Source organism: Macaca thibetana, chromosome 2, assembly GCF_024542745.1.
Source record: "Macaca thibetana thibetana isolate TM-01 chromosome 2, ASM2454274v1, whole genome shotgun sequence".
Classification (NCBI taxonomy): domain Eukaryota; kingdom Metazoa; phylum Chordata; class Mammalia; order Primates; family Cercopithecidae; genus Macaca; species Macaca thibetana.
The window spans coordinates 62,495,883-62,520,821 of NC_065579.1; the positions used below are offsets into that span (position 1 = coordinate 62,495,883).

Sequence of the window (24,939 nt, forward strand, 5' to 3'; positions counted from 1 at the left end):
GGATGTAGGGCCCCACACTGGGAAAGACACAGCCTGGGAAAGCTTTTAATCACTGAATTGCAGTGGGTGGATGAGTGGATCTTTTAAGAGAAAACTGAGTCTTACATTCAGTGTGTTTGTGGCTCTATTCACTTCTCCATTTCTTCCCCTTTGTATCTTCAGCTGCCACACATGCCTCATATAAGTGAATGCTTGATGAAAAGAAGTTTAAAACCCACCGACCTGAGAGACATGACTATTGGGCAGCTACAAGTGATAGTCAATGATCTCCATTCCCAGATAGAAAGTAAGTGTAAGATATGCTTGAAAATAGGATATTCAATGTAAAACATCATGGAATAATGCTACTTCTTTGGTCCAATTTTTTCATACAACATTTCATTGGGTTCCTGTGTGATTGCAAGGAAAATAAGAGAATTACAAGGCTCTTTTTTGTTGTTGTTATTTGTTTTAGCTGTAAAATGTTCAGAAGCTTTAAGAATTTTTAAAGATTCACAATAGTTACAGGTCCCTTTTATTTATTTTAAATCCCCAGCTCCTAGCACAGTGCATGTACCTGACTTACAACACCTGTTTCTGGAACACAATTCAGTAGTTACAAGTCATTTGCTGTACAAGTATACTTTCTACTTTAGTTGTATACACATTCATCATAGGTATCATCATCATCAATAAAATTAAATTAGACACATTTCCTGGGACTCCAGATGGTAGAAGTGTGTGGAACCAATATGTGAAAATTACAGGGTGACAAAATATGGACTTTTCTCCCCAGAATAAAGAAAGACCTTTAACAGAAGTGGCCACAGGGAGTGGTGAGTGGTGCTCACTTAAGGTGATTGGTCATGCAGAGAATAGGCAGTTTGCTTGGCCTGATGAAAGAGAGAACATTCTCACTTAGGCAGTTTGGTTAAGCCAGATAAATTCACAATCTCTTCAGCCCCAGGGAGGAATGAGTCTGTATAATTATATGATATTACAGATTAAAAGAAATTCAAGAGATATGCCAACCAAATGCATTCAAGTAAACCAACTATAAAAAGAAAAGAGCATTTATGAGCCAAACAGGGAAATTTGAATACTAACTGAATGTTTTAGTAAAGATTGATTTATTTTAGGTGTGATAAAGGTGTTGCAGTTATGTGAATTTAAAAAAGAAAAGCCGGCCAGGCACGGTGGCTCACGCCTATAATCCCCGCACTTTGGGAGGCCGAGGCGGGCGGATCATGAGGTCAGGAGATCGAGACCATCCTGGCTAACACGATGAAACCCCATCTCTATTAAAAATACAAAAAATTAGCTGGGCATGGTGGTGGATGTCTGTAGTCCCAGCTACTCAGGAGGCTGAGGCAGGAGAATGGCATGAACCTACAAGGTGGAGCTTGCAGTAAGCCGAGATTGTGCCACTGCATTCCAGCCTGGGTAACACAGCGAGACTCCATCTCTAAAAAAGAAAAGAAAAGAAAACCCCTGTCTTTTAGACATACATACTAAAGCATTTACAGATAAAATAATATGATAACTGGAATTTGCTTTAAAATAATCCAGTAGAAGTCAGAGAAATGATCCAAGCTTGGCCATGAGTTGAAAATTGTTAAAGCTAGTTAGATACATGGAAATTCATTAAACTGTTTTCTCTGCTTTCGTAACAGTTTGAAAATTTTCCATAATAAAAAGCTTAAAACTTCATATTGGAAAAAAAATTCTATGCATTAAGGGTTCAGATATGTAGATACTCTACTAAGTGATAGTATAAAAGGCTACCCAAGTGCACACTGGAAAAAATGAAATTTTTCCACAAGATCCAGATAAAAAATTGGATATATTCAGTGCCAAGTTAACACATGGAATATTGTTCTAAAATTAAGAGAAAGAGTCAAACATTTTGATTAAGAAACCATAGATTCACAGGATTTTTTAAAAATTCTACAACTACATTTTAATTTTAGTTGAAAATTACTTACTAGAGTTGTTATTCTTTCAAGTACTGAAAATGCTTTCTGATGTTTTACCACTAAAACATCTTCCTTAGACTTTTAAACACTAAAATTGCCATCTAGTCCTTTTCAGGAACAGATGAAATTTTAGACCTCTTTGTGTGATTTTTTTTTTTTTTTTGGCTCTCTTTTTAAAATTGGAAACTAGTTTGACCTAAAGGCAGATAAATGCATCATTTGAAGTCAGGATATCTAAAAGCATTTCCGAGGGGGACCTGTCTGATCACCCCCATTCTATCTTTTGTTTTCCTGCCTAGAGCTCTTGCTAGATGGGTACTGTCTTCCATGTGTCTGGGACTAGCAGCTGTAATGCTTAGCTTCTCTGAGGGAAAAAGCAAGAGAGAGCTTTGGCTTGTTCATGTTTTTCAGTGGCAGGAGCCCAATTAACCCAGTGCACTGATTTCAGGGAGATTAGAAATATTTTGGGCCCAAGTGCAATGGCTCACACCTGTAATCCCAGCACTTTGGGAGACCGAGGCAGACAAATCACGAGGTCAGGAGATCAAGACCATCCTGGCTAACAAGGCAAAACCCTGTCTTTGAAGGAAGGAAGGAAGGAAGGAAGGAAGGAAGGAAGGAAGGAAGGAAGGAAGGAAGAAGGAAAGAGAGAGAGGTGGAGGTTGCAATGAGCCAAGATCGCGCCACTGCACTCCAGCCTGGGCGGCAGAGTGAGACTCCATTTCAAAAAAAAAGAGAGAGAGAGAGAGAGAGAGGTGGAGGTTGCAATGAGCTGAGATCGCGCCACTGCACTCCAGCCTAGCTGGCACAGTGAGACTCCATTTCAAACAGAAAGAAAGAGAGAAAGAGAGAGGGAGAGAGAAAGAGAGGAGAGAAAGAGAATGAAGGAAGGAAGGAAGGAAGGAAGGAAGGAAGGAAGGAAGGAAGGAAGGAAGGAAGGAAGGAGGAAGGAAGGAGGGAGGGAGGAGGGGAGGGAGGGAAAGAGAGAGAGAAAGGAAAGAAAGAAAAGAAAGAAAGAAAGAAAGAAAGAAAGAAAGAAAGAAAGAAAGAAAGAAAGAAAGAAAGAAAGAAAGAAAGAAAGAAAGAAAGAAAGGAAGGAAGGAAGGAAGGAAGGAAGGAAGGAAGGAAGGAAGGAAGGAAGGAAGGAAGGAAGGAAGGAAGGAAGGAAGGAAGGAAGGAAGGAAGGAAAGAAAGAAAAGAAAAAAGAAAAGAAAAAAAAGAAAAGAAAAGGAAAGGAAAGAAAGAAGATAAGAAAAGAAAGAGTAAGTCTTAAGTAATATTTTCCTTGGCACCCTGTTGTTTAGAAATTTCAGGGGTTATTTCTTCAGGTCTTACATATCTAACTATATTACAAATCTGACTTTCCAATATCTTCAGATAATACTTTCTCCTAAAACAACCTGCACCTAGGGCTTCTCCTTTCCTAGGGCCGTGTGAAGGCTTTGAGCACGCCTGGCATACCTTCCTTTCAGCCGGCATCTGATGTAGTAGTCAGGCCTCAAGGCCCTCCTGACTGTCAGTGTGAGGGGAGAGTCCTGAAGCTGAAGGATGGAAAACTTAATGTGCTCCAGGCTTTGTTGTTCACATTTCTTCAAAACAAAACCTGCTTTTTCTAACAAGCTAGTCTCCTAACAGCTAACATTTATTTTCCCACCTTAATATGAAGGTAATTGGAAATAGTTCCTACTTGACTCCTTTTCTTCCCACACCTCTATAATTATGCAAATTAGACATGTTTCTGCAACATAAGAAGTCTAACCTTTTACAAAAATATCTTTCCTATTATGTGTAGCTGTTTGTGGGTATACTGGTTTGTAAATAGTTACACATTCTGACTTGGAGGCAGTTTTATCTGTTTTTAAATGCTCTTTTATTGGCCACAGGCTTGAATGAAGAGTTGGTCCAGCTGCTTCTCATCCGAGATGAGCTGCACACAGAGCAGGATGCCATGCTGGTGGACATCGAAGACTTGACCAGGTCAGTGTGGCTTCACTCTTGCCAAAGAAGAAATGAAGCTCAGGGTGGTCTGAAATCTAAGCATTAGGCAAAAACTAGTTCTAGAGAACTTCTTCCTCTACTTCCATGAATAACTCACCTTGCCTTTGCTGGTGCCAGCTGTTCAGATGGAGGAGAAGCAGAATTCCATTGTCCCTACCAAATGCATGCTTGTTAGCAACCATTTGGTAACAACCCACTTGTGATGAATTGTCAGTGCATTACTTCTCACATCTCCACCTAAATCAGGTCAGTAGTTCTGGTCTTGGAGGACTTTACCTTGAAGGACTGTCCCCTGGGAAGCTGGGCATAAGCCGTGTCATGTTGGCATGTTTCCAGACAAGCATCCATGTGACGAGTTCTCCAAAGCACAAGCTCTTATATGATCCAGTTCTTGATCGCCTCTGCCATGCCCAGAAGGCAGGGACACTGGCATCTCTCTGCAGCCACAGTGCCACCAGATTGTTCTCACCGTGGGGAAACTCCAGGACTTGAGTTTTTAGCTGGGCTTTGCTCCAACTTCCTCTTTTTAAAGAGGTAAAAAGAATGCTTTCCTTCCTAAGGGACAAGGAAACTAGGCTAATGCTGGTCAAAATTTTGCATTTCTTTGCAGATTTCCTTGCAGTAAAGCATATCACTGTAAGCATATAAAGTACATGGAATGCTGTAAACATTCCTATGAGCACATATTTACTATGGCATCTTTTCTGAGACGGTCCATATGGAATCTTTAAACCAAGAGAGAGTAATTGCTATTAATCCCAGAAATAGTATTTAGAGAGTAGAAGGCTCTGCAAAGAAGGAACACCTTTTGTCACAATGATGTAAGGAGTTAACCACAGGATCTACAACAATCCCAGAGAAGCTTGAAAACATATGTAGTGATAATAATGCTCCCAGCACCTACCATAGGACCTCATCTCAATGTGTAATGCTGGGTAAAATAATTGTCTAGTGATGCAATGATATAAAAAATGGTTTTAGTAGCAAAATGCTGGAAAAATATGTTTAAGCTTTCTTTTTTAAGAGTTACGAGCAGCACTGTTTTGTATGTTTTACGTATTATATTGCCTTATCCCTAGCCAAAAACAAAACAAAACAGTAAGCCTTCTCATACTCTTTGAACGTATTTGCCTGCATCTGAAATATCACAATAACACTCAAATAATATTATTGCCATCTAAAGATGTATTCAGGCACTACACCACCAGCAATTATAAAACATCCCTTTTTTGTTAGTTCAAGAAGTTTGCATGCAGGTGTTAAGATTATGGGAAATCAATGGTGAAATATACAATCAGGACCTACATTTTTTTTGAAAAATATATAAAGTCTTGCAAACTATGATTTACCTGTGACAGCAGAGATCTTTTCTCTGTTTCTCAAAATAGTATTGGCATTTCTTTTTGGCAAGGAGGATGGTGAGAGTCCCCGCCTCTTCTAAGTGTTAGGCTAATACTTAGGTTTGCAGCGTATGTTTTTATAACTTTCAGATGGTGTGACCATCGGAAACAGGGCAGGCAAAACCATGGAGTTAAAAGGAGAGGAGTCACTAATTTAAAGGTGTTGTGGCATCCTTTGAATTGGGGCAGTCCTACCATAGGCCCCAGGGGCATGATGTCCTTGCCTAGCCTTTCTCTTGGTGAGAAGAAGCTTCTACATCTGCTCCTGGCTGCAGAAAAGTAACTTTCCTCATTGGAGGGACCTGAGGATACTTAAACATCCCTAAAGGCAGCAGCCTCAGAGTCCTACAGCCAGATCTCAGAAGGCGGAAGGAGTAGCTGTGGGTCCTGCTGGGACATGTGATCTACCTCTTCCCTTTACCTATAGAACTCCTACTATTCCAGATGTCCATTCATCAGTAGTTCTCAATTTGGGTTGCACAACACAACCATGTGGGGAGGCTTATGAAATAGTGATGCCTGGATCCTACCCCAGATATTCTTATTTAATTATTCTTGTGGGCTAGCCTGGGCATGAGAATTTTTTTAAAGCTCCTAGATAATTCTCTTGCATAGCCAAATTTGAGAACCACAGGTTTGGATGATGCTTCTTTGGAGAAGCCCTCCCTGACCTCCAAACACTTGGCTCTTTAGCATTCATTCTCCTCTCGTATGGATTGTCAGTGCATTAAACTTATTACACCTCCATGTAAATCAGGACTATTCCCAGGGGAGTTGACCCTGGCATGTCAGGGTCATTCCATGCTGGCATGTTTCCAGCACATGAACAGCCATGTGGTGGGTCTACAAAACAGCACCAGCAATTATATGACCTGCTTTTGATCATAAGACTGTGTTAAGACCTTCTCCTCAGTGTTCCTAACAGCATCTCATCTCTGTCATGTGGAGCCTTATGGCACTGTGTTTCCTTTGCTGTCTCTCCCCAGCTGACTATGAATTCCCTGAAAACAGAGGTGAGGTCATTTTCATTCATTACTGCGTCCCCAGAGCCTAGCACAGGGCCTGCTGGGCACATAGTAAGCCCTCAATAGCAATTGTTGATTTAAGAAAAAAAGAGTTTTGGTGGGGCTTCAGTGAAACAAATCCTAATAGGGACTCTTATATAACTTGCTGATAAGAACCTTTTAGTTTTATGGACTGAAACTCTTTCCCTCCTTTGTTTAAAATTTTAATGAAATTCACTATTTTATTTATGTCTCAAAAAATTACCCAATTTTCAATATTTTCTGAAGTTGTGTGCCATCTGTTCTGCTTTCCTTCTTGGAAAACATTTTGATGTATGTGTGTGCATGTACACAGGAGTGTGTGTGCATGTACATGTACAGAGTAGTATATTTAAAAATTGCTGTGAGAACTGTAATGTAATTAGCTACAGTGGAATCAAGTTCACTAGGCATCAAAATATCTTGATCTGGATTTGCTTAAGTGAGGCATATGAGTTAGTTAAGAAAATATTTGATTCTTGTTACACATCAACAGGGCCATGAGATGTTCTGCTAAAGGGGACAGATTTTTTAAGGAATGGAGAGCTATTGATAAGGTACTTTTTCCTGAGTACCTTTAATGTTAGTTGAATAGTGCCATTTATTGATGGGCTGCTGAGTGTGGCAAGGACACTGTTGTCACTCCCCTGTTTCTGAAAGTATTTATAGTTTGTCTTCCCTGATATGACACACTCTGCATAAAACCAGTGAGTTCAACTTGACATCACTGACTACTGAAGTCCAGGCAGCACACAAACTATGCCTAAACCTTTGATTATAGCTGAAAACCACAGCCCTAGATGTTTTTCTCTTGCCAAATTTATCATTTCCTAAAATCGTCCTTTAAAACCATTGTGTTTTGCAGCCTTCAAACCCCATCGTTCTCTGAGAAGTGACCATTCAAGTGATGTAAACAGCTTGGTCACACTCCTCCCCCTCTGCCCCACTGTCTAACTCTGTCCCACGGTCTAGCTGCTTCACTGGCCTATTTTTGGGTTCACAGGTCATAATAAAGCTTGTTTTGGTTTTGTTTGTTTGTTTTTTGAGACGGAGTTTCACTCTTGTCACCCAGGCTGGAGTGCAATGGCACGGTCTCGGCTCACTGGAACCACGGCCTCCCGAGTTCAAGCAATTTTCCTGCCTCAGCCTCCTGAATAGCTGGGATTACAGGCACACACCACCATGCCCAGCTAATTTTTGTATTTTCAGTAAAGACAGGGTTTTGCCATGTTGGTCAGGCTGGTCTCAAACTCCTGACCTCGCGTGATCCACCAGCCTCGCCTCCCAGGGTGCTGGAATTATAGGCGTGAGCCACCAGACCTGGCCCATAATAGAGCTTGGTAAATAAGAAGACTCACCCTATCCTCACTGCCAAGACCATGCCCTTAGGATTAATTGGGGGAAAAAACCTGCAAACATGGAATATCTTTACATCCACGAAGACCTGCCATTTGTTAGACATTGGCTTTTGCAGGAGTGAATTAGATTTTTGGCTCCAAGTTTCTGTCAGGAGTCTTAGTTAATATCTAGGTCTGTGTCTGCATGTGTCCTTAGATATAAGTAGTCACTCAGTTACTCTCATCAGAACACCTTGTTTCGACTTTTGGCTTCATGCTTATTTCCATCTGTTATTTCCTTGTTTGCTATTTATTCCTTTCCTGTCTCTCTCCATTGGAACATATTCCCCATGAGAACAAAGACCTCATTTTCTTGCTTACCATCAAATCCCCAGTATCAGGACCCGTGGAAGACATATTTAATATTTGTTGGTAAAAGTATCCCAGATGTTTATTTCTTTTCATTTTCAAACATAACTTTTCTTCTTAAAAGTAGTAATGTCTATAAGTCTCAGGTTCATCCAGTGGCTTACTAAATAAAAGGAATCATACACAAAATGTAAAAATTAAGGAGTTCAAATCAGAGTTCAAAGAGTTTGAATAACGTACTTTTTCTTGATTCTCATCTATTTCACTGTCAGTAACTCTGAGCTTCAGTTTGCAGGATGCTGTAGCTATTGATTGAAAAGCAGTTTGGATCTTTCTACATAATGCTAAATAATTGTATTAATTATTTTACAGACATGCTGAAAGTCAGCAGAAGCACATGGCAGAGAAAATGCCTGCAAAGTGAAAAGAAGCCATTCAACCAGAGAACAAGCTAGAATTTATTTTGCTTCTGTGGTTGTAAAAATGCTGTTGCTAAAGGTGGTGCAGAAACAAACAAATATCAGTGTTAGTCATTGATAATGTCTGAAGCTTAATGTCCAGTGATTGGCCTTTGCTTCTTAATTTATTTTAATTTTTTACTTGTGCCACTTAATATCAGGCATTTTAATAAAATATTGTTACAAAAAAATGTACAGTACTGACACCACCACAAATCACGGTTAATAAAAGAGAGTAGTTTTAACTTTATTTTTATTTGTTTAGAGATTTTAAGTTGGAACAGTATTTTCCCATTGACTACTTTTCATTCTTCACTGTAGTTTTAAAGAAGAACTGTAAATGACGGTGCTATACAAGTCAAAAAATACATGCCTGCCTCGTAGTGAAGTTGTAGCTCTCCGTAATATGTATATTTTACTCAGTTTTCAACATTTTGTGAATGTTGACTACCTGAAGTTCCTTTTTAGATGTGCTATTAACATTCTGTTGGATTCAGAGGGTTCCTTGAAAGTTTTATGTATAAATATGTAAAATAAAAATTAAAACTTTGTTTCATATGATATGTCTTTTTGCTCACTAGCAAGCCTTATAATGGCTTAACCCCTCTCCAACTAAATTCCCCACCAGGAAACTTTTGTCAGTGAAAAAACTAATTGCTCTAGAGGACACACAAGGTGGCAAATTGCCCAGAAAATTATGAGTGTGAGTGCGTGTCTGTGAGTATGTGTGTGTGAGAGAGTGATCCGAAGAATACCAAAGGTCAGTAGCATCAGAGCCTGCACTTCTGTTATTGCTTAAGTGATCCATCTGGAATTGTAGCACGTTAGCATTTAATAGCTGCTGGTCTTGTTAGGGCACTATGACTGTATCAAACTCCATTTACTAAATTCACCACGTGAACTCTTTCTCCAAGGCCCGTTGTTGCTATTTTCAAATTTTTAACCATTCTGTTGGTCTCATGAAAGAAGATTCGAAGTCTAAAGCAGTTACAGACTGTTTCTTAATAAGTGGAGAGTTTCAGAAAATAGATTTAATTAGCTAATATTCATGTAGCGATTAGGGACCCATAAACTAAAGCAAAGATGAACAATTCAACATTCCAGAACCACCCACGGACCACCTGGTTTCACTCCAAGGTCCATGATGTAATCTGAAGATAGAACTTTAGACAACTGTCTCCATTTTCCTTTCTCAAAAATACTCAGATCCTAAGTATTGTAAGGAATTAAAAAGATTTGCCAATGTTCCTAGACAGCCTTCTGTTTCGCAAAATAGGTAATCTTAAATTGTAACACTAGTCATTTTTTATGGGCCTCAAACAAGTTATTTCCATTTAGAATAGAAAAAGAACACAGTTCATAAATATATTTTGGTTTTTGTGAGTTGGCTGTTGAGGAGGACAGGTTGCTGCTCGCTACTGAGCTTAAGAGTGGGGCCCTAGGCTGCCCAAAGGTCTCTGACTGGGCCCTGAATTCCCACACCAGCTGTCAGGGATCTCCTGGGGTGATCCCAGCCCTGTGAATCCAAGCACAGCTGCTGGACCGTCGTTGCTGCTTCTACTGGGTGAGAATGTTGGTCAGTGAGCCAGTGGCTCTCGTCTTTAGCTGCACAGTGGAACCACCTGGAGAGCCTTAGAAACCACTGGTGCCTGGGTCCCGCCCCCATGGACTGACTTAAATGGTCTGGGGTATAGCCTGGGCACTGAGGCATTTAAAGGTCTCCAGAAGATTCTTATGTTGAGAACCATTGACTTCCACTTTCTTCTTTTCTTTAGCTTTGTTAAACCATGTTTTCTAAGTATCTAGTTTTTTTCTAATTAAAAAATATTATATTCCTATTAGTTTGCAATCTGTGGGGAGAGCAGAGCTGGAAAGAGTGCTACGGAAAATGCCTGTGTCCAAGCAAGAGAAGGTAGTGTGGCCTTCTGAACCTCCTGTGGTGGCACTCACAACCTGGAGCCCTGGGGCTAAAACTTAGCCCACCACAAAAGACTTACATTTTAAAATCCTTGCCAGAACTGCCAGTTCCAGTAAAAATTTAGAAATGCATTTTCTCTGTGTCTTAAGCCATGCAATCTCTGGCTAGAAATGCATGTTGTAAAGAAATTCATGGCTTCTAAGTTCTTCTAATTGTTTGAAGCCCATAATCATAACCGAATAGCTCCCAACTGGAGAAGAAAAGAGAGAAAATGAGATTATACCCACAGAGGGCCTCTCAGAATACCTCTGGGTCAAAGCCTAGCTGATAATACAATTGTTCTTCCCACCATGCCTTGAGATACTCAGAGGAGAATTACATTCAATTTACTGGTACTCCTTTCAGCCTTCTCTGCCCATGGTAGAAATGTCACTCTCTAAGGGGATTCTTTTGAGATTGAGTCTTTCCAGTAATTTTGCTTTCGCTTATCAGCAAGGACTGGGATTATATCCAACAGGATTCTTACCTGCTCTAGATCATCCTTCCACATGTAAACTAGGACCTTTACCGGCTTAGAATGCTAGACTAACCAACCTCAAAAATCAAGTTCTGCTTCTCTTCCCCATTTTTAGAGAGTGAGGCATAGATGAGAGTGTGCAGGTTCTGAGGCCAGAAGGGACTGACCACAAATGCTGACTCCATCTTCCCACGGATTTGACCCTGAGCAAGTTCCTAAAGCTGTCTGTGTCTTATCGCATCACCTGTAAATACTATCTCCTCAGATTATTATAAAGACTGAATAATGTTTATGAAGGTACCTGACACCCAGGAAATACTGAATAAATAAATGTTGAATAAAAAGTAAATGATCAGAGCTCAGGTGGTGGGAACATTCTGAATTTTACCAGTTTCTGAGATTTAAGGCATCCTTGTAGCTTTGTTTCCTGTTTATTAATTATTAACTTACAAAACAGTGATGCTTAAGGGAAAGGTTAATAATTGCAAGTCCCACTCCCTCCTCCAAATACCAGTGCAAAAACTTGGAATGCATTCTAACACATTTCTCTATGCTTATATAGATACACACGCATGGGGTTTTATATTTCCATTTGTCTTTACAAAGGTAGGATCTCTGTAGCTTGCTTTATCCATAGACATCCTTCCAGGTCAGGACATACAGATCAAAGTTACTGTTTTCTTTTTTTCTTTTTTTTTTTTTTTTTTTTTTTTTTTTTTTTTTTTTTTGAGCCAGAGTCTCGCTGTGTTGCCTAGGCTGGAGTGCAGTGGCACAATCTCAGCTTAGTGCAACCTCCACCTCCCAGGTTCAAGCAATTCTCCTGCCTCAACCTCCCGAGTGGCTGGGATTACAGGTGTGTACCACCACACCTGGCTAATTTTGTATTTTTAGTAGAGATGGGGTTTCACCATGTTAGCCAGGCTGGTCTTGAACTCCTGACCGTAGGTAATCTGCCCACCTTGGCCTCCCAAAGTGCTGAGATTACAGGCATGAGCCACCGTGACGGGCCCAAAGTCATTCTTTTTAATACCTTTGTAGTAATCCCCAGTGTTGGTGGAACATACCTTATATCTTTTCAGATTTCTGCCACCAGAAACAGTGATCCAATAATTATGCTTGTACTTAACATCTATTTTTACCTTTTTTTCTGTGATTACCTCACTTTTTCTTTAACCATTCCTTGGTACTGCTTAAATACTTCAGAGTACAGAGAGCTAATTAAGGTAGGGAAGACCAGGAGGGGCAATTGCAGAGAAGTTTGATTCCTTGCAATGAAATTTGACCACACCAACACATTCTCATCTTCCAAGATTCAACTAGAGCGCCTCTCTCTCTCTCTCTCACACACACACACACACACACACACACACACACACACACACTTTTAGCCTCCAAAAGCTCTCCTCTACCTCCTGAGTACAGATTTTTCTCTATTTCCTCTTTAAGGGTAGAGGCAAACTTCAGCCACCCTTGTAACTGTAGCCCCCAGCACAGAACCAAGCAGACAGTCCTCCCTTGAAGACTGGCCGAATGAGAAGCTCTAATTATTAGGACTCTGCCTTTTGACGCCTCTGTTAACTGACGTCACTCTACTCTTCTGATGTATGACGCCTCTCCTCTTAGCCTAGGGATGAGCCCCTGGGACTGACTTTCCTTCAGATTTAATCTCACTGTTCTCCAGTTTAATCCTCCATGACTGGTTGATTTTTTTTTTTAATCCCTCAGTTACCCTCAAATCTAATCTAAGATCTGAAAAATTTCCTTCCTCAGAATTTGTCATCTCTGATAAACAGCCCTTTTAGCTACCAATCTGCTAAAATTCATACCTTTCCACCATGTTTATAGTTTTGGAATTGTTATTGGGAAATGGCTAGAGAGACAGAGACATTCCCAGCCCTTTGCCCCTTGGCCCTAGATGTGATCCCATGACACATTTTTACCAATGGAATGTCAGTGGATGTGATGTGCCTTAATTCTAGCCAAGGCTTGGAAGAAAGGGCTTGCCCTCTCCATTCTCTTTCTCCTTGTACCAGCTATAATCACAAGAACCTAGAGGGATGCAGAGCCACCAGATGGAAAAAATCTGGGTTTTTCCATCTGGAAAAACTGCATGGAGAGAGTTACCTGCCATCCAATAGGATTCACCTCAAATTGGAAAAAAAAAAAAAAAAGTGAAAAATAAACTATGATTACATGTGTGCCTTTATACTGCATTGAATCTGTTACAACAGCTAGCATTACACTAAGTAATGCAAGTCCTTAACGAGGACAGCCATAATCGTTTAAGAAAGAGCTGAAACTCAGACCCAGTTAGACAAACCTTGTGCTCTTAACCACCACGTTACACTGCTTCTTTTCTATAGAAAATCATCTCTAGGTCAGAGATTGACCCTTTTGTCAGTTAGCGGACCTCTTCGGTTTAGTTTAAATCTTTTCCCCTGCTCCATCTTTTCCTTTAGCCATTAGGACAGAAATCAGAAGTTGATCAAAATGAGATTTGTCATGAACAAACAATTCATGCCAGAAACAAGAATATGGAATTTATGATGATGCCAGAAACACAAATATTGTTAAGTGACAACAGGAGACCTATTTGGTGTTTAGCTGGAAAAGTCTTAGGTTTCTATGATCTTTAAGACACACTTTGATTATTGCCACCCCAGCTGAATTCTGATGCTCACAAAATACAATATACAATTACCATTTGCACTGGTGTTCATTTATTTTTTCTAAATAGGATATGACACATTCATTATGAGATAGGTTGATGGGTAATGAGTTTTTCAGGATATTTTAATTGAGGCTTATAGTCAGTTGTCAGTATAAATTAACATTATATTAAATAATTCATGAATTAATGGCCTGGCTGTGCAAAATGAAAATGTCCTTTTAATTTCTGAGTGAGTATCCTAAAGCCATTTCATTTGGTAGCTTTGGTAAGAAATGATTCACCAAGACTAATTGATCATAAGAAATTCTTTTTTGTAGCAAATTTCTTTCTGTACATTTCTCGGTTCTAGAACAATGTTCTGCCTACGGTTGTAACACAGTCCTTGTTTTAAAAACGACTGAATCCACTTCCCTGCACCCCAGTACAAGAGTACAAGGTAGTAAAGTGATACTTATGAGGAAAGTGATTTTATTTTCACCCTCCAGACTAGGCATTCAGACTTTCTTGTTTATTATTTACTACCAGATTCTCTTTTCTTTTATATTCAATCAATACCTTATTTGCTTTTTTGGCTTTTCAGAAAATAGTGGTGTATATCCTGACTGTGGTAAAGCATAGGCAAGGCTGGAAGTGAGTGCCTTAATTTTCTGCCTCATAAAGTTACTTCCTTCCAGATGTGTGTTAGTTCTCAGTAGAAATTACAGTCTGTAATAACGTGTCATCTCACTTTGTGCAGGAGCTTTTTAGGTCACATAACATCCCCAGGTTTAGAAAGGGCATGTGAAAGTCATCCAGGGATCCATACTTCACCTTGAGAGCAATTTCGATGTGAGGGTTCAAGGTGAAAATGATGTTGAATTTTACAGGCACTGGGGAGAAAGGGCTTTACTATTTCTCACAAAGCATCCACCTCCTCCTTCCATCAAAGTGAAGGACTCCTGTCCCTGCTGCTCAAAAGGCTGATTTGAGAATGTGTCATTGTCTCTGATGCAAATCAGATTGAGAATAGAACACCAGGCGGGTGCTCTAAGTAATTTTTGGGGGAAAGTAATGAATGCCTCAGGAAGAATAATTAGGTGGGGGAATGTTTGTATGGGAGTAATAAATCTGTCTCCCTGCAGTTCTGGCTAAACTAAGAGTGGGAGTAAGACAGACATGGGGCTTTTTGGAGTTTGCAAACCAGTCTCACCACACTGCAAGTGAGAGTGCTGGGCCTTCAGGGCGACAGCATAAGAGCAGGAGAGGAAACCTGGCTGAACATGAGGACTGGGGAATGGGATAGCTGCTCAGTGAGAGGCCAGGGGACCCGGGACCGCATCTTCAGACCTTGGCAGCGCCACTGCAGGCCTTGCCACGGCCAACACCTCCAAATGCATTTTGGTGCCTTGAACCCATTAGCCAAAAAAGTGCCTGGTGGGTTTTGCTTCTATGAGAGTAAAAACTAGAGCCACTGCCAGGCCTGTCTGTCACCAATCTGCAGTTTCCTGTGACGACATTCTTCAGGCACTACAGTGGGACCCAGTGAAGCTCAGAGCCAGGCCCACCCCATGTGTGCTAAGGCTTACAGGGCATTTGTCAGCAGCAGCTTTGAAGGGGCTAAATACCTGAGATTTAATGAATCGGGGGGCAATACGTGAATATATAAAAAACTTTTTTTTTTTTTTTTTTTTTTTTAAGATACAGTGTCTTGCTCTGTCACCTAGGCTGGAATGCAGTGGTATAATCACGGCTCACTGCAGCTTCGAACTCCTGGGCTTGAGTGATTCTCTTGCCTCAGCCTCCCAGGTAGCCAGGACTATAGGCACATGCCACTATGCTTGGCTAAGTTTTTTCTTAATTTTTTGTAGAGTTAGGTCTCACTTTGTAGCCAAGGCTGATATCCAGGCTTCAAGCGATCCTCCTGCCTCAACCTCCCAAAATGCTGGGATTATAGGCATAAGCCGCTGAGCCCAACCTACAAACTTCTTTTTAGGTTCCCTTACTTCCCAAGCTGATCTGGGGGGCTACCTTCCCACAAACACGTAAGCAAGAATAACTCAAAAAGTATAAATAAATGAATGTGGTTTGGAGGGAAGGGGCACAGCCAACAATAAACAATAAAACACGAAAAGTTTTGAATTATACTTTTTTGGCCACATTTGAAATGTGTTGTTCATTTGCTCCTTACAAGAAAGAGTCCTAGCTAATTCATCTTGGTTTTGAATCTAAATTGTATTTTCGGTCTTCTCGCTCTCATTCTTACTTCCTTCTTATTTATTTTTATTTTAATTATTATAAGTACATAATAGTTGTATATCTTTATGAGATATATGTAATGATTTTGTATGGCATTTAATATGTAATGATCAAACCAGGGTAATTGGGGTATCCATCACCTCAAGCATTTATCATTTCTTTGTGTTAGGAACATTCCAACTCCACTCTTAATTATTTTAAAATAAACAATAGATTATTGTTTATTGTAGTCACCCTATTGTGCTACCGCATACTAGATCTTATTCATTCTAACCATGTTTTTGTACCCATTAGCCATCCTTACTTTGTCCCCCACTCCCCACTACCCTTCCCAGCCTCTGGTAACCTCATTCTACTCTATCTCTATAAATTCAATGTTTTAAATTTTTAGCTGCCACATATGAGTGAGAACATGCAAAATCTATCATTTCTTTCAGTTCAGTCCACTAATTTACATAGACAGACAGTGTGCCAATATTGTATTAATAATGCCCTCTCCAATCCACTGAAATAAAAAGTCAAAAGCCCACTTCCTTCTTTTAAAAGTACACACATGTGTATCACTTCCTAAATTCTGCTCATTGTCAAGAATTCTTGGCTGTAAAATCATCAAAGAGTTGTTTTAGAGATAGTAAACTGCTCCTGTAAAACATCCCAATTGACCTGACTTCACATGATGCTTTTAGAGCATCGGCACTTGCTAGCTGGGCCCAAATGCACTCACTTGTCCTTCTGAGAATTCTGAATTTTAAAGAAAGTAGGAAGTTCACATACAAATGACTCTCATTTCAGGTGCTTGCGTGGATTTTCCTCTACTACCAATTAACTGGGCAAGCAACATTTCTTTCACATCACACCAGAAAATGAAAGCCAAATCTTGGGGCTACTTACAATTTCTGAAACAAGTAGTCATGGTCATTCTTTACTCAAATTTACCCCAGACTCCTTGGCTCAAGACAAAAGCATTTTCATGGGAATTCCTTTGGCATCAGTTTCCAGGCCAGTCATGCAAGTCATCCATAAATACAGACCTTACACCCCACTGCAGGTGGAGCTGCTGGGTTTTCAGGAAGTCAGTGACTTTACCTTCCAGGTTCTGAAGCCAAGAGCAGAAGAGTGAATGTGAGCACTCCTTCCTCAAAGAAGACTGAAAGAGAATTGGATAAATATTTGAGAAAACTGCTGTCAGAGGCAACTGGGAAGAGGAAAAGAAATCACTGTGCACTAACATATATGGAAGCTGAAAAGTGTAGAGAGGGAAAGAGCCAGACAGACCCTGGTCATGCACATCTTTCCATGGGTCACAAATATAAATGCATATAGGGGACAGACTGATAAGACAAACACATAACTGAAGCAAGCTGAATGCAAGACTACAAGGAGTGATGAGGAACAAATGCCCCGACTAAAGGGATTCACTGCTAAGTAAATACTGACAACTTGTCTGGCCTAGGCTGACCTAGTTTTTCTAAGATTTCAAAATATCTGGATTTATTATATAAAACACATTACTTCTATTAACCAATGTTTTATCTATATGACATTGTTCAACACTGAAAATCCTTTTAAGAAAGAGCCCCACAAAATTCATTGTTATGTTTACTAACAGACTGATACATTACACAATGGCAACTTTATGAGCACTGAGGGAGCTATTCCTTTCAGATGTCAATACCAATAATAGTCAAGTTTCTCTGATTATCATTGTAAATTATTTGGCTGATCGTGTCATTATCCTGTTTGCTATAAACCCCCTGAGGGCAGGGAAGGTCATTTATCTGTGTTTCTTCATGCCCAGCCCAGAAAATGGTACTTAATAGGACGTAAATAAACACTCATAAACATGTTGAAGAGGCGAATGAATAAGTGTTCAATACCATCTCATAGAGAAATCCTACTCCTAGCTTCTCACTACCCACGCAGTTCCTCACCAATCTGTTTCTCCACCAGTTCTTAGACCTTATGCAACAACTTAAAACTCCATGTCTTTTCAACACGGCAAGTGTCTTAAAAGCCCCCACTTGAGATTCAGTGTTCAAATAAGGTCTCTAACAGAGCCAGTTCTGAAGCATATTAAGCCTGCTAGATATCAGAATCTAATATGCTTTATAAACTGAAATGACAGGCTCAAGTTATAACTGTCCATTAATTATTTACAAAATTATAAGCATCTTTTTAAGAGGAAAGGGATTGAGTACAAGACAGATGACAGATGGCCTCGCAAGCTGAAAAAGGTCCATGTGGTATGGGCTGACCATTCCCAGTTATCTGAATAGGTGGCAATATGCAGAACTTCTATCAGTATTTTCTGTGCTAAGAAATATGTGCTCCCACTGCCGTTTAGGAAGGGAGTTTAGGCTTTTTGGCTTTCCTGTTGCATATGTCTGTGGTTTAACTTACTGAACATCAGGGTAGAATCTTGGACTTAGCCCTGAAATAGAGTTAGATTCCTTCTTGCTAACCTTATGGCACAGAGATACAGAGACTAACTCTACAAGGTTGGATGGCCAATGGCTGAATCAAAGCTGGGGAACATGGGAAGTGGTAAAGTAGAAGTAGTAATAAGAATACCTTTTATTTACACTCTTTGAGGAACTAACCAGTATCCTGTTGGCCTGAAAAAGTTATTGCAATTTCCCAGAGGTGTTCAACTTGCCCCCAGGAAATAATTTAGACCTTTTCACATTATTTCATTATCTTTTATGATCTCAGAAGTTTCCTAAGAATAAGGAAAAGCAAGGAGGTGTGATTTTTATTTTACAGAAAGAGAAATGGATGCAGAGGGGTTAAGAAGGGCATTTCCCAGGGCTCGACAATTGGGTCAGGATTAGAATTCTGCACTTATACTATTAGCCTGATGGTCTTTAAGCTTTGCTGCTTGCAAAGCCCCCAGAAAAATGTTTAAAGCCCGCCGGGCATGATGGCTCATGCCTGTAATCTCAGCACTTTGGGAGGCCGACGTGGGAGGATCACTTGAGGCCAAGAGTTCGCAGCCAGCCTGGCCAACATGGTGAAACCCCATCTCTACTAAACATACAAAAATTAGCCAGGCTTGGTGGAATGTGCCTGTAGTCCCAGCACCTTGCGTGGCTGAAGCAGGAGAATCGCTTGAACCTGGGAGGCAGAGGTTGCAGTGAGCTGACATCATGCCACTGCACTCCAGCATGGGCAACAGAGTGAGAGGCGGTCTCAAAAAAAAAAAAAGAAAAAAGAAAAATGTTTAAAGCCATATGTTAGGAGGCTAACACAGGAGGATCGCTTGAGCCCAGGAGTTTGTGGCTGCAGGCAGCGATGATCATGCCACTGCACTGCAACCTGGGTGACACAGCTGCTGGACGCTGTCTCAAAAAAAAAAAAAGAGCCACGTAATACTCACATATTTCTACGTTGATCTCAAAATATTTATCATATGTTTAAAGAACTGCAAAAATATTTCCAGATCACTCTCAATATGAAAATTTTTAAAGATATCTGATATATCCAATATAATGTATCTTTTAAATATAGTCAATGGAATATAAACCAGAGCAATTTGACCATTATATCCAATTTTTTTTAAAAATGAATAAATGAGCTCTTATTTAACTGTTGGAAATTTTTTATCCTTTATTCTTGAATTTATATTTATTTCCATTCCTAATTCTCCCTCAGAATTTAGTCCTAATTTAATTTTATTTCATTTTTAGAAATGTTTTATTGATCATCCTATCAAACTTTGTTGCACCAGAATATGTATATAAACATCAACCTAAATTTTTTCACATTTTCTGTGACCACAAAGTTATAAGTAATAAAATTCTTCTATATTGAGTTATTATTATAATTACTAATCATCACTTGATTAAAATAACATGTTATAAACTTTGATAAAAATTGTAGAATAAATAGGAAAACTGTATTGAAAATGTGCCTTTTGTTGAAAGAGAAGCCTATTTTCTTTTCCAGTTCACTCATGTATGTGTTGATGAACATTTATTGACAGACTGAGACAGAATTCTCCATCAATTCCATTTCTATTATTTGTTTTTATAGATGTAAACCTTGAGAAAACTTTATAAATATGTAGGTGAAAATGGGAAACGTCTTGCTACGGCAATGTCAATCAATTCTTTGAGTTTCGTTTGAATTATACACCAAAATCACATTGTGATCTATTATCAAAAATTACTGGGTTTTCTTGTTGTTTTTCTTGTGCAACAGAGTCTCGGTCTGTCACCTAGGCTGGAGTGCAGTGGCAGGATCTTGGCTCATTGCAACCTCCATCTCTAGGCCTCAAGATACTCCCACAGCTGGGCACAGTGGCCCATGCCTGTAATCCCAGCACTTTGGGAGGCTGGGGTAAGTGGATCACCTGAGGTCAGGGGTTCAAGACCAGCCTGGCCAACATGGCAAAACCCCGTCTGTACTAAAAATACAAAAACTAGCTGCGCATGGTGGCAGATGCCTGTAATCCCAGCTACTCAGGAGGCTGAGGCAGGAGGATTGCTTGAACCCAGGAGGCGGAGGTTGCAGTGAGCCGAAATCATGCCACTGCACTCCAGCCTAGGCAACAAGAGTGAAACTCAGTCTCAAAAACAAAACAAAACAAAACAAAAAAAACCCTCCTACCTCAGCCTTCTAAGTAGCTGGGACCACAGGTGCATGCCACTATGCCTGGCTAATTTTTGTATTTTTTGTAGAGACAAGGTTTCCCTGTGTTGCCCAGTCTGGTCTCAAACTCCTGACCTCAAGTGATTCACCTGCCTTGGTCTCCCAAAATGCTGGGATTACAGGTGTGAGCCACGACACCTGGATGCATCAAAAATTATTTTTAATGATCTATCAGCTGAAAACTCCATTAGATTCTACTTGAATTTTCTTGGCAACAAAGAATTAGAGACCTTCTGACTTGCAAAAACTTATTAGCCAGTCATTACAGCCATTTACTGACCCAAGCCTGTACCTATACCGCCAAAGGTTTCTTCTGTTTCTTTTTACCACCTGAGAGAATGCATCTCAGTAAGACTAGAAAAAAAAAAATTTCATTAGTTCTTTAACTGAGAGGAGAGCAAGTGTAGAAAGTTAAGAGGGGAAAGAAGACGGCAAGACAACTCTGTCAGTGGACACTCAGACAGATCAGCTTTGGGAAATGGTTCATGTGGAAGTTCAGGATCTGGAAATTGATTCCCCCAAAGCTATCCATGCACACACATGCATGGAAAGTCTTTGTAAACTCTTCTGAGATAAGCATACTGCAGTGTAAAAACCATTCCTGTAGCTCATTCTTCCACGACCTTTAGATGTATCCTTCAAACTTGTACCTCATTGCACCATGTACATCAATCACCAAAAATGTTTTGGGCATTTTTCCAAGTATTGGAGACACAGCAAAGAATAAAAGAGACAAAATTGCTGCCCTCCACAAGAGTGGAGGAGATAGAAATAAAGAGTTGGAATTTGATTCCATTTTACACTGAGCAAACTAAGGACGTGACAGAGAGAAATAGAAAGCTCAGGCCGTTGCTGCTCCTGGAACACATCATCTTGTAACCCACCAGGGCAATGTACTGTGGCCTTTGTCCTAAGTTTCCCCAGGACAAAGCAGAGTGACAGGCACATAATAAGCTCTCAAAACATATTTGTCTAATTAGTTTAGTGTCATTTATAAAATCATAACATTTTTAGGCCCAGAAGGGAACTTAGTAACCACTTGATCCCATTTCTCTTTTACTTAGAGAAAAAAAAAAATGAAGTCTGGAAAGATGAAGTGGCTTGCCAAGATCACCAATCTAGTCAGCATTAGATCCTGTTTGTAGCAAGTAAACAATCTCTAGATACCTTGAATCCAGACAAATTCTGCATCCATGATACTTTATCATAGCCCCAGTTTGATAGCTGCCACTGAGAAAATGTCCCTGGCCCATGCCCATGTAACCTCCCAACAAAGCTTTAGTGTCTGTATAAAAAGTGAAATAAGAAAATGCTTCTTTTTTCCACTATTCATGAATTCCTTGGAATTCACAGGAAATGTACATTGTAACAGGAACAACTGGTCAGGAGGATCATTTTGAGTGGCTGCCTCTACAACCCAAAATGTGGTTTCTTGACTTCACATGCAAAGTATGAATGGAATTTTTAATGAATGGGAGTCTTCTACAGTTTCACTATGAATTTGAGATCTGTTATAGAGCCCAGAGGTCAAATTTCCCATGAAGGGTTAGAGGAATGATAGTCAAGAAGATTCACTGGGCAGAGAAATAACAGTTCAAGAGGAAACGCAGTTGCTTCTGCTCTGAAATCTCTGGGGTAAGTCCTTGGAGTGGCTGTTGCCCTTGCCAGAGGGAAGTTCCTGGTGGTCAAATGAAGAGTTCCAAGTAAAAGAAAGAAAGAATTGTTTAATTACACTGGCACAAATGGAAACCAAGCCTCTGAGAGGAGAATTTGTTTTGTTTTGATTTCTGAGTCTGTCCCTGGTGGTTTCACTTTTCATTTCTGTGGCATTTGGATGAGGTGACATGCCGTGGGAAGTTTCTGCTCACGGCCTTCGAATAAGAAACCCTGGAAATCACACTCAGGGGTAGGGGCCAAGGAACCCAAAAGAAGGGATCCTTTCATAGCAATCTTTCAACCTCAGATGATGACTTCCTGGTATTTAGCTCCATCCCTGAGCTCTTCTGCATTCTAAGCCGGCATTTTCCACTTGCTTCTGGAAGACACTTCAAATCTATTCCCATGATTGTTTCCCCTAAAACTGCTCTTTCTCCTCTTTCCTCTTGTTCAGCAAACAGCCCTACCATCTGTCCAGGTATCCAAGTTCGAAACTTGGGACTTATTGTTGACTCCTTGTCTTGTACCACCTCAAATATAATCATTACCAGGTCCTGTCATTGTTGCCTTCTAAGTAAATCCACACCCTTCTCCTCCTCAGAAGTTCTAGGGCCAATGCCCTAGTGGAGTAATCAATTCTCATAAGGATGGCTATAAAAACCTCCTACCCAGAGTCCGAAACTTCACTTAGGTCAACTCCAGTCCATCCTCCACATTGTTCCTCATAGTCTTTCAAAAAGGAAAACCCAATTACCTGTCTTTCCACTCCTTAAAGCCCTTCCATGGCTCTGGCAACAGAGGCATCTATGAAATAAGATAAAGCAAAGAGGAAGACTATAAATCTAGACTCCTGAGTAGGAATTCCATCCCTGCTACTCATCCTGGGCAAGTCACAATGAAGGCCTGTCTGAGCCTTCATGTCTTTTCAAACAACACAAGGAAGTGTGGGGAACAGCTTTTGTAAAAAACTTAACATACCTTGCAGACCATTCTATATTAGTATACTCAGATATGCCTCCTTTTTAATGGCTGCATTGCATTCAATTTTACAGATAAAACTTTATTGAACTAATTCTTTATGGATAACCATTTCTGCTATATTAAAAACATCTTAGAGGCGAAATTCCTGAAACAAAGAATATACACAATTTTCATTTGACAGATATTGCAGTTATCTCCCGTTGAAGTTCTACCAATTTACATCACTACCAGATCTTCACCAATATTTGCATGAGAATCAGCCACACACACTTATTTGTTTTTATTTTTATTTTTTGAGACAGGGTCTCACTCTGTCACCCAGGCAGAGTGCAGTGGCGTGATCTCGGCTCACTGCAGCCTCAACCTCCTGATTTCAAGCAATCCTCCCGCCTCAGCCTCCTGAGGACTTGGGGGGTGTGGCACCACACCCAGCTAATTTTTTATTTTTTGTAGAGATGAGATCTCATTATGTTGTCCAGGCTGGTCTTGAACTCCTGGACACAAGCAAGGAGTGTGTTCCACCTCGGCCTCCCAGGGTGCTGGGATTACAGGTGTGAGCCACCATGTCCAGCCTAGCCACACACATTTAAGTCTGGGATTTGACATGAGGCATGTGACCTCACACAAGTTGCTGAACTACTCTGAGCCTCAGTTTCCCTGTCTTTGCAGTACCACAAGGTTTTTATAAGGGTCAGCCTCCAATAATGAATGCAATAGATATTTTCTAATTTATCAAATGTAAGTGGCAGCATCTTATTTGTTACCAAGCCCATCCCAGTACTGATATTTTATATATAAACTTCTTCTATCTCTTTAGCTTACTATTGTAATAGTGTGAGACCCTTGAGGAAGTTAGATTTAAATAGTACATCTCCCAACCTCTGTAGCAAACTGTGGGCTCAACAAATGTTGGCATATGGTGTCCCAGAGCATACATCCTTTTAAATATATATATAGTTTTCAGGTGAGTCCTGGCTATTGATGGTCTTAGAAATTTAAAGCATTCTAAGCTTTTATGCAGGACATAAAAGACTGAAGAAATCATTGTAGATGACCAATATCTATTACCAGAAATAGTTAATTATTGTTCTGACAGAAGTTGATTTTGGAGTGCCATAATACACCAAAGGAAAAATTTCAAAACAATATTTCTTAGAGCCATTTATTACAATATGAATGCTTTATGGCAACTTTATTGATGTATCATTTATATACCCTAAAGTTCACCCCTTTTTAGTGTTAAATTTAGCAATTTGGGATACATTTAGAGTTGTGCAAGCATCACCACAATCCAATTTCAAAACATTCCTATCAACCCAGTAAGATCCCCCATGTGCCCATTAGCAATCAATCCACCTTTTATGTCTCCTCCGCAGGTTTACAGCCTGGGTTAGCCAGGGATGTGTGGATAGCCTAGGTCTTCTCTGGTCTCTTCCTATACCTGCTCAGAAGGCAGCCGAGGTGTGTGGACAACTTTGGGGTCAAGACCCTTTGGGGTTGTCTCATTTCCAGCATATTCCTACTAAATTTCTAGCTTGTCTGCCATTCTGATGCTTTCCCCAACCAGGACTGCAACCTCTGGTTAATGAATCATTGGCCTTCCCTATTCACTTGCCCTAAGATCACTATGTCACCTGACAACATGGCTGGGAGTACGTTTCTCACCCTCTGCCAAACCTGGAGTGAGTTTCTTCCAGCGATGAAACTTCAGGTCTGTTCAATCTGCCTCATGCTGCCAGTACCTTTGTACT

The 24,939-nt window shown here is 40.2% G+C and overlaps 1 protein-coding gene across 6 annotated transcripts in view; it reads left to right on the forward strand.

The window, feature by feature from the left end:
- SCHIP1 (schwannomin interacting protein 1) overlaps positions 1-9,116 on the forward strand; it is an 801,755-nt gene extending 792,639 nt beyond the window's left edge. For all 6 annotated transcript variants that reach the window (XM_050779862.1, XM_050779863.1, XM_050779864.1 and 3 more), the window contains 3 exons: positions 163-286; positions 3,839-3,932; positions 8,475-9,116. In XM_050779862.1, coding sequence (XP_050635819.1) covers positions 163-286; positions 3,839-3,932; positions 8,475-8,526 — 270 coding nt within the window. In that variant the 3' untranslated portion in view covers positions 8,527-9,116. The remainder of the gene's footprint in view (positions 1-162; positions 287-3,838; positions 3,933-8,474) is intronic.
- The last annotated feature ends 15,823 nt before the right edge of the window (positions 9,117-24,939 follow it).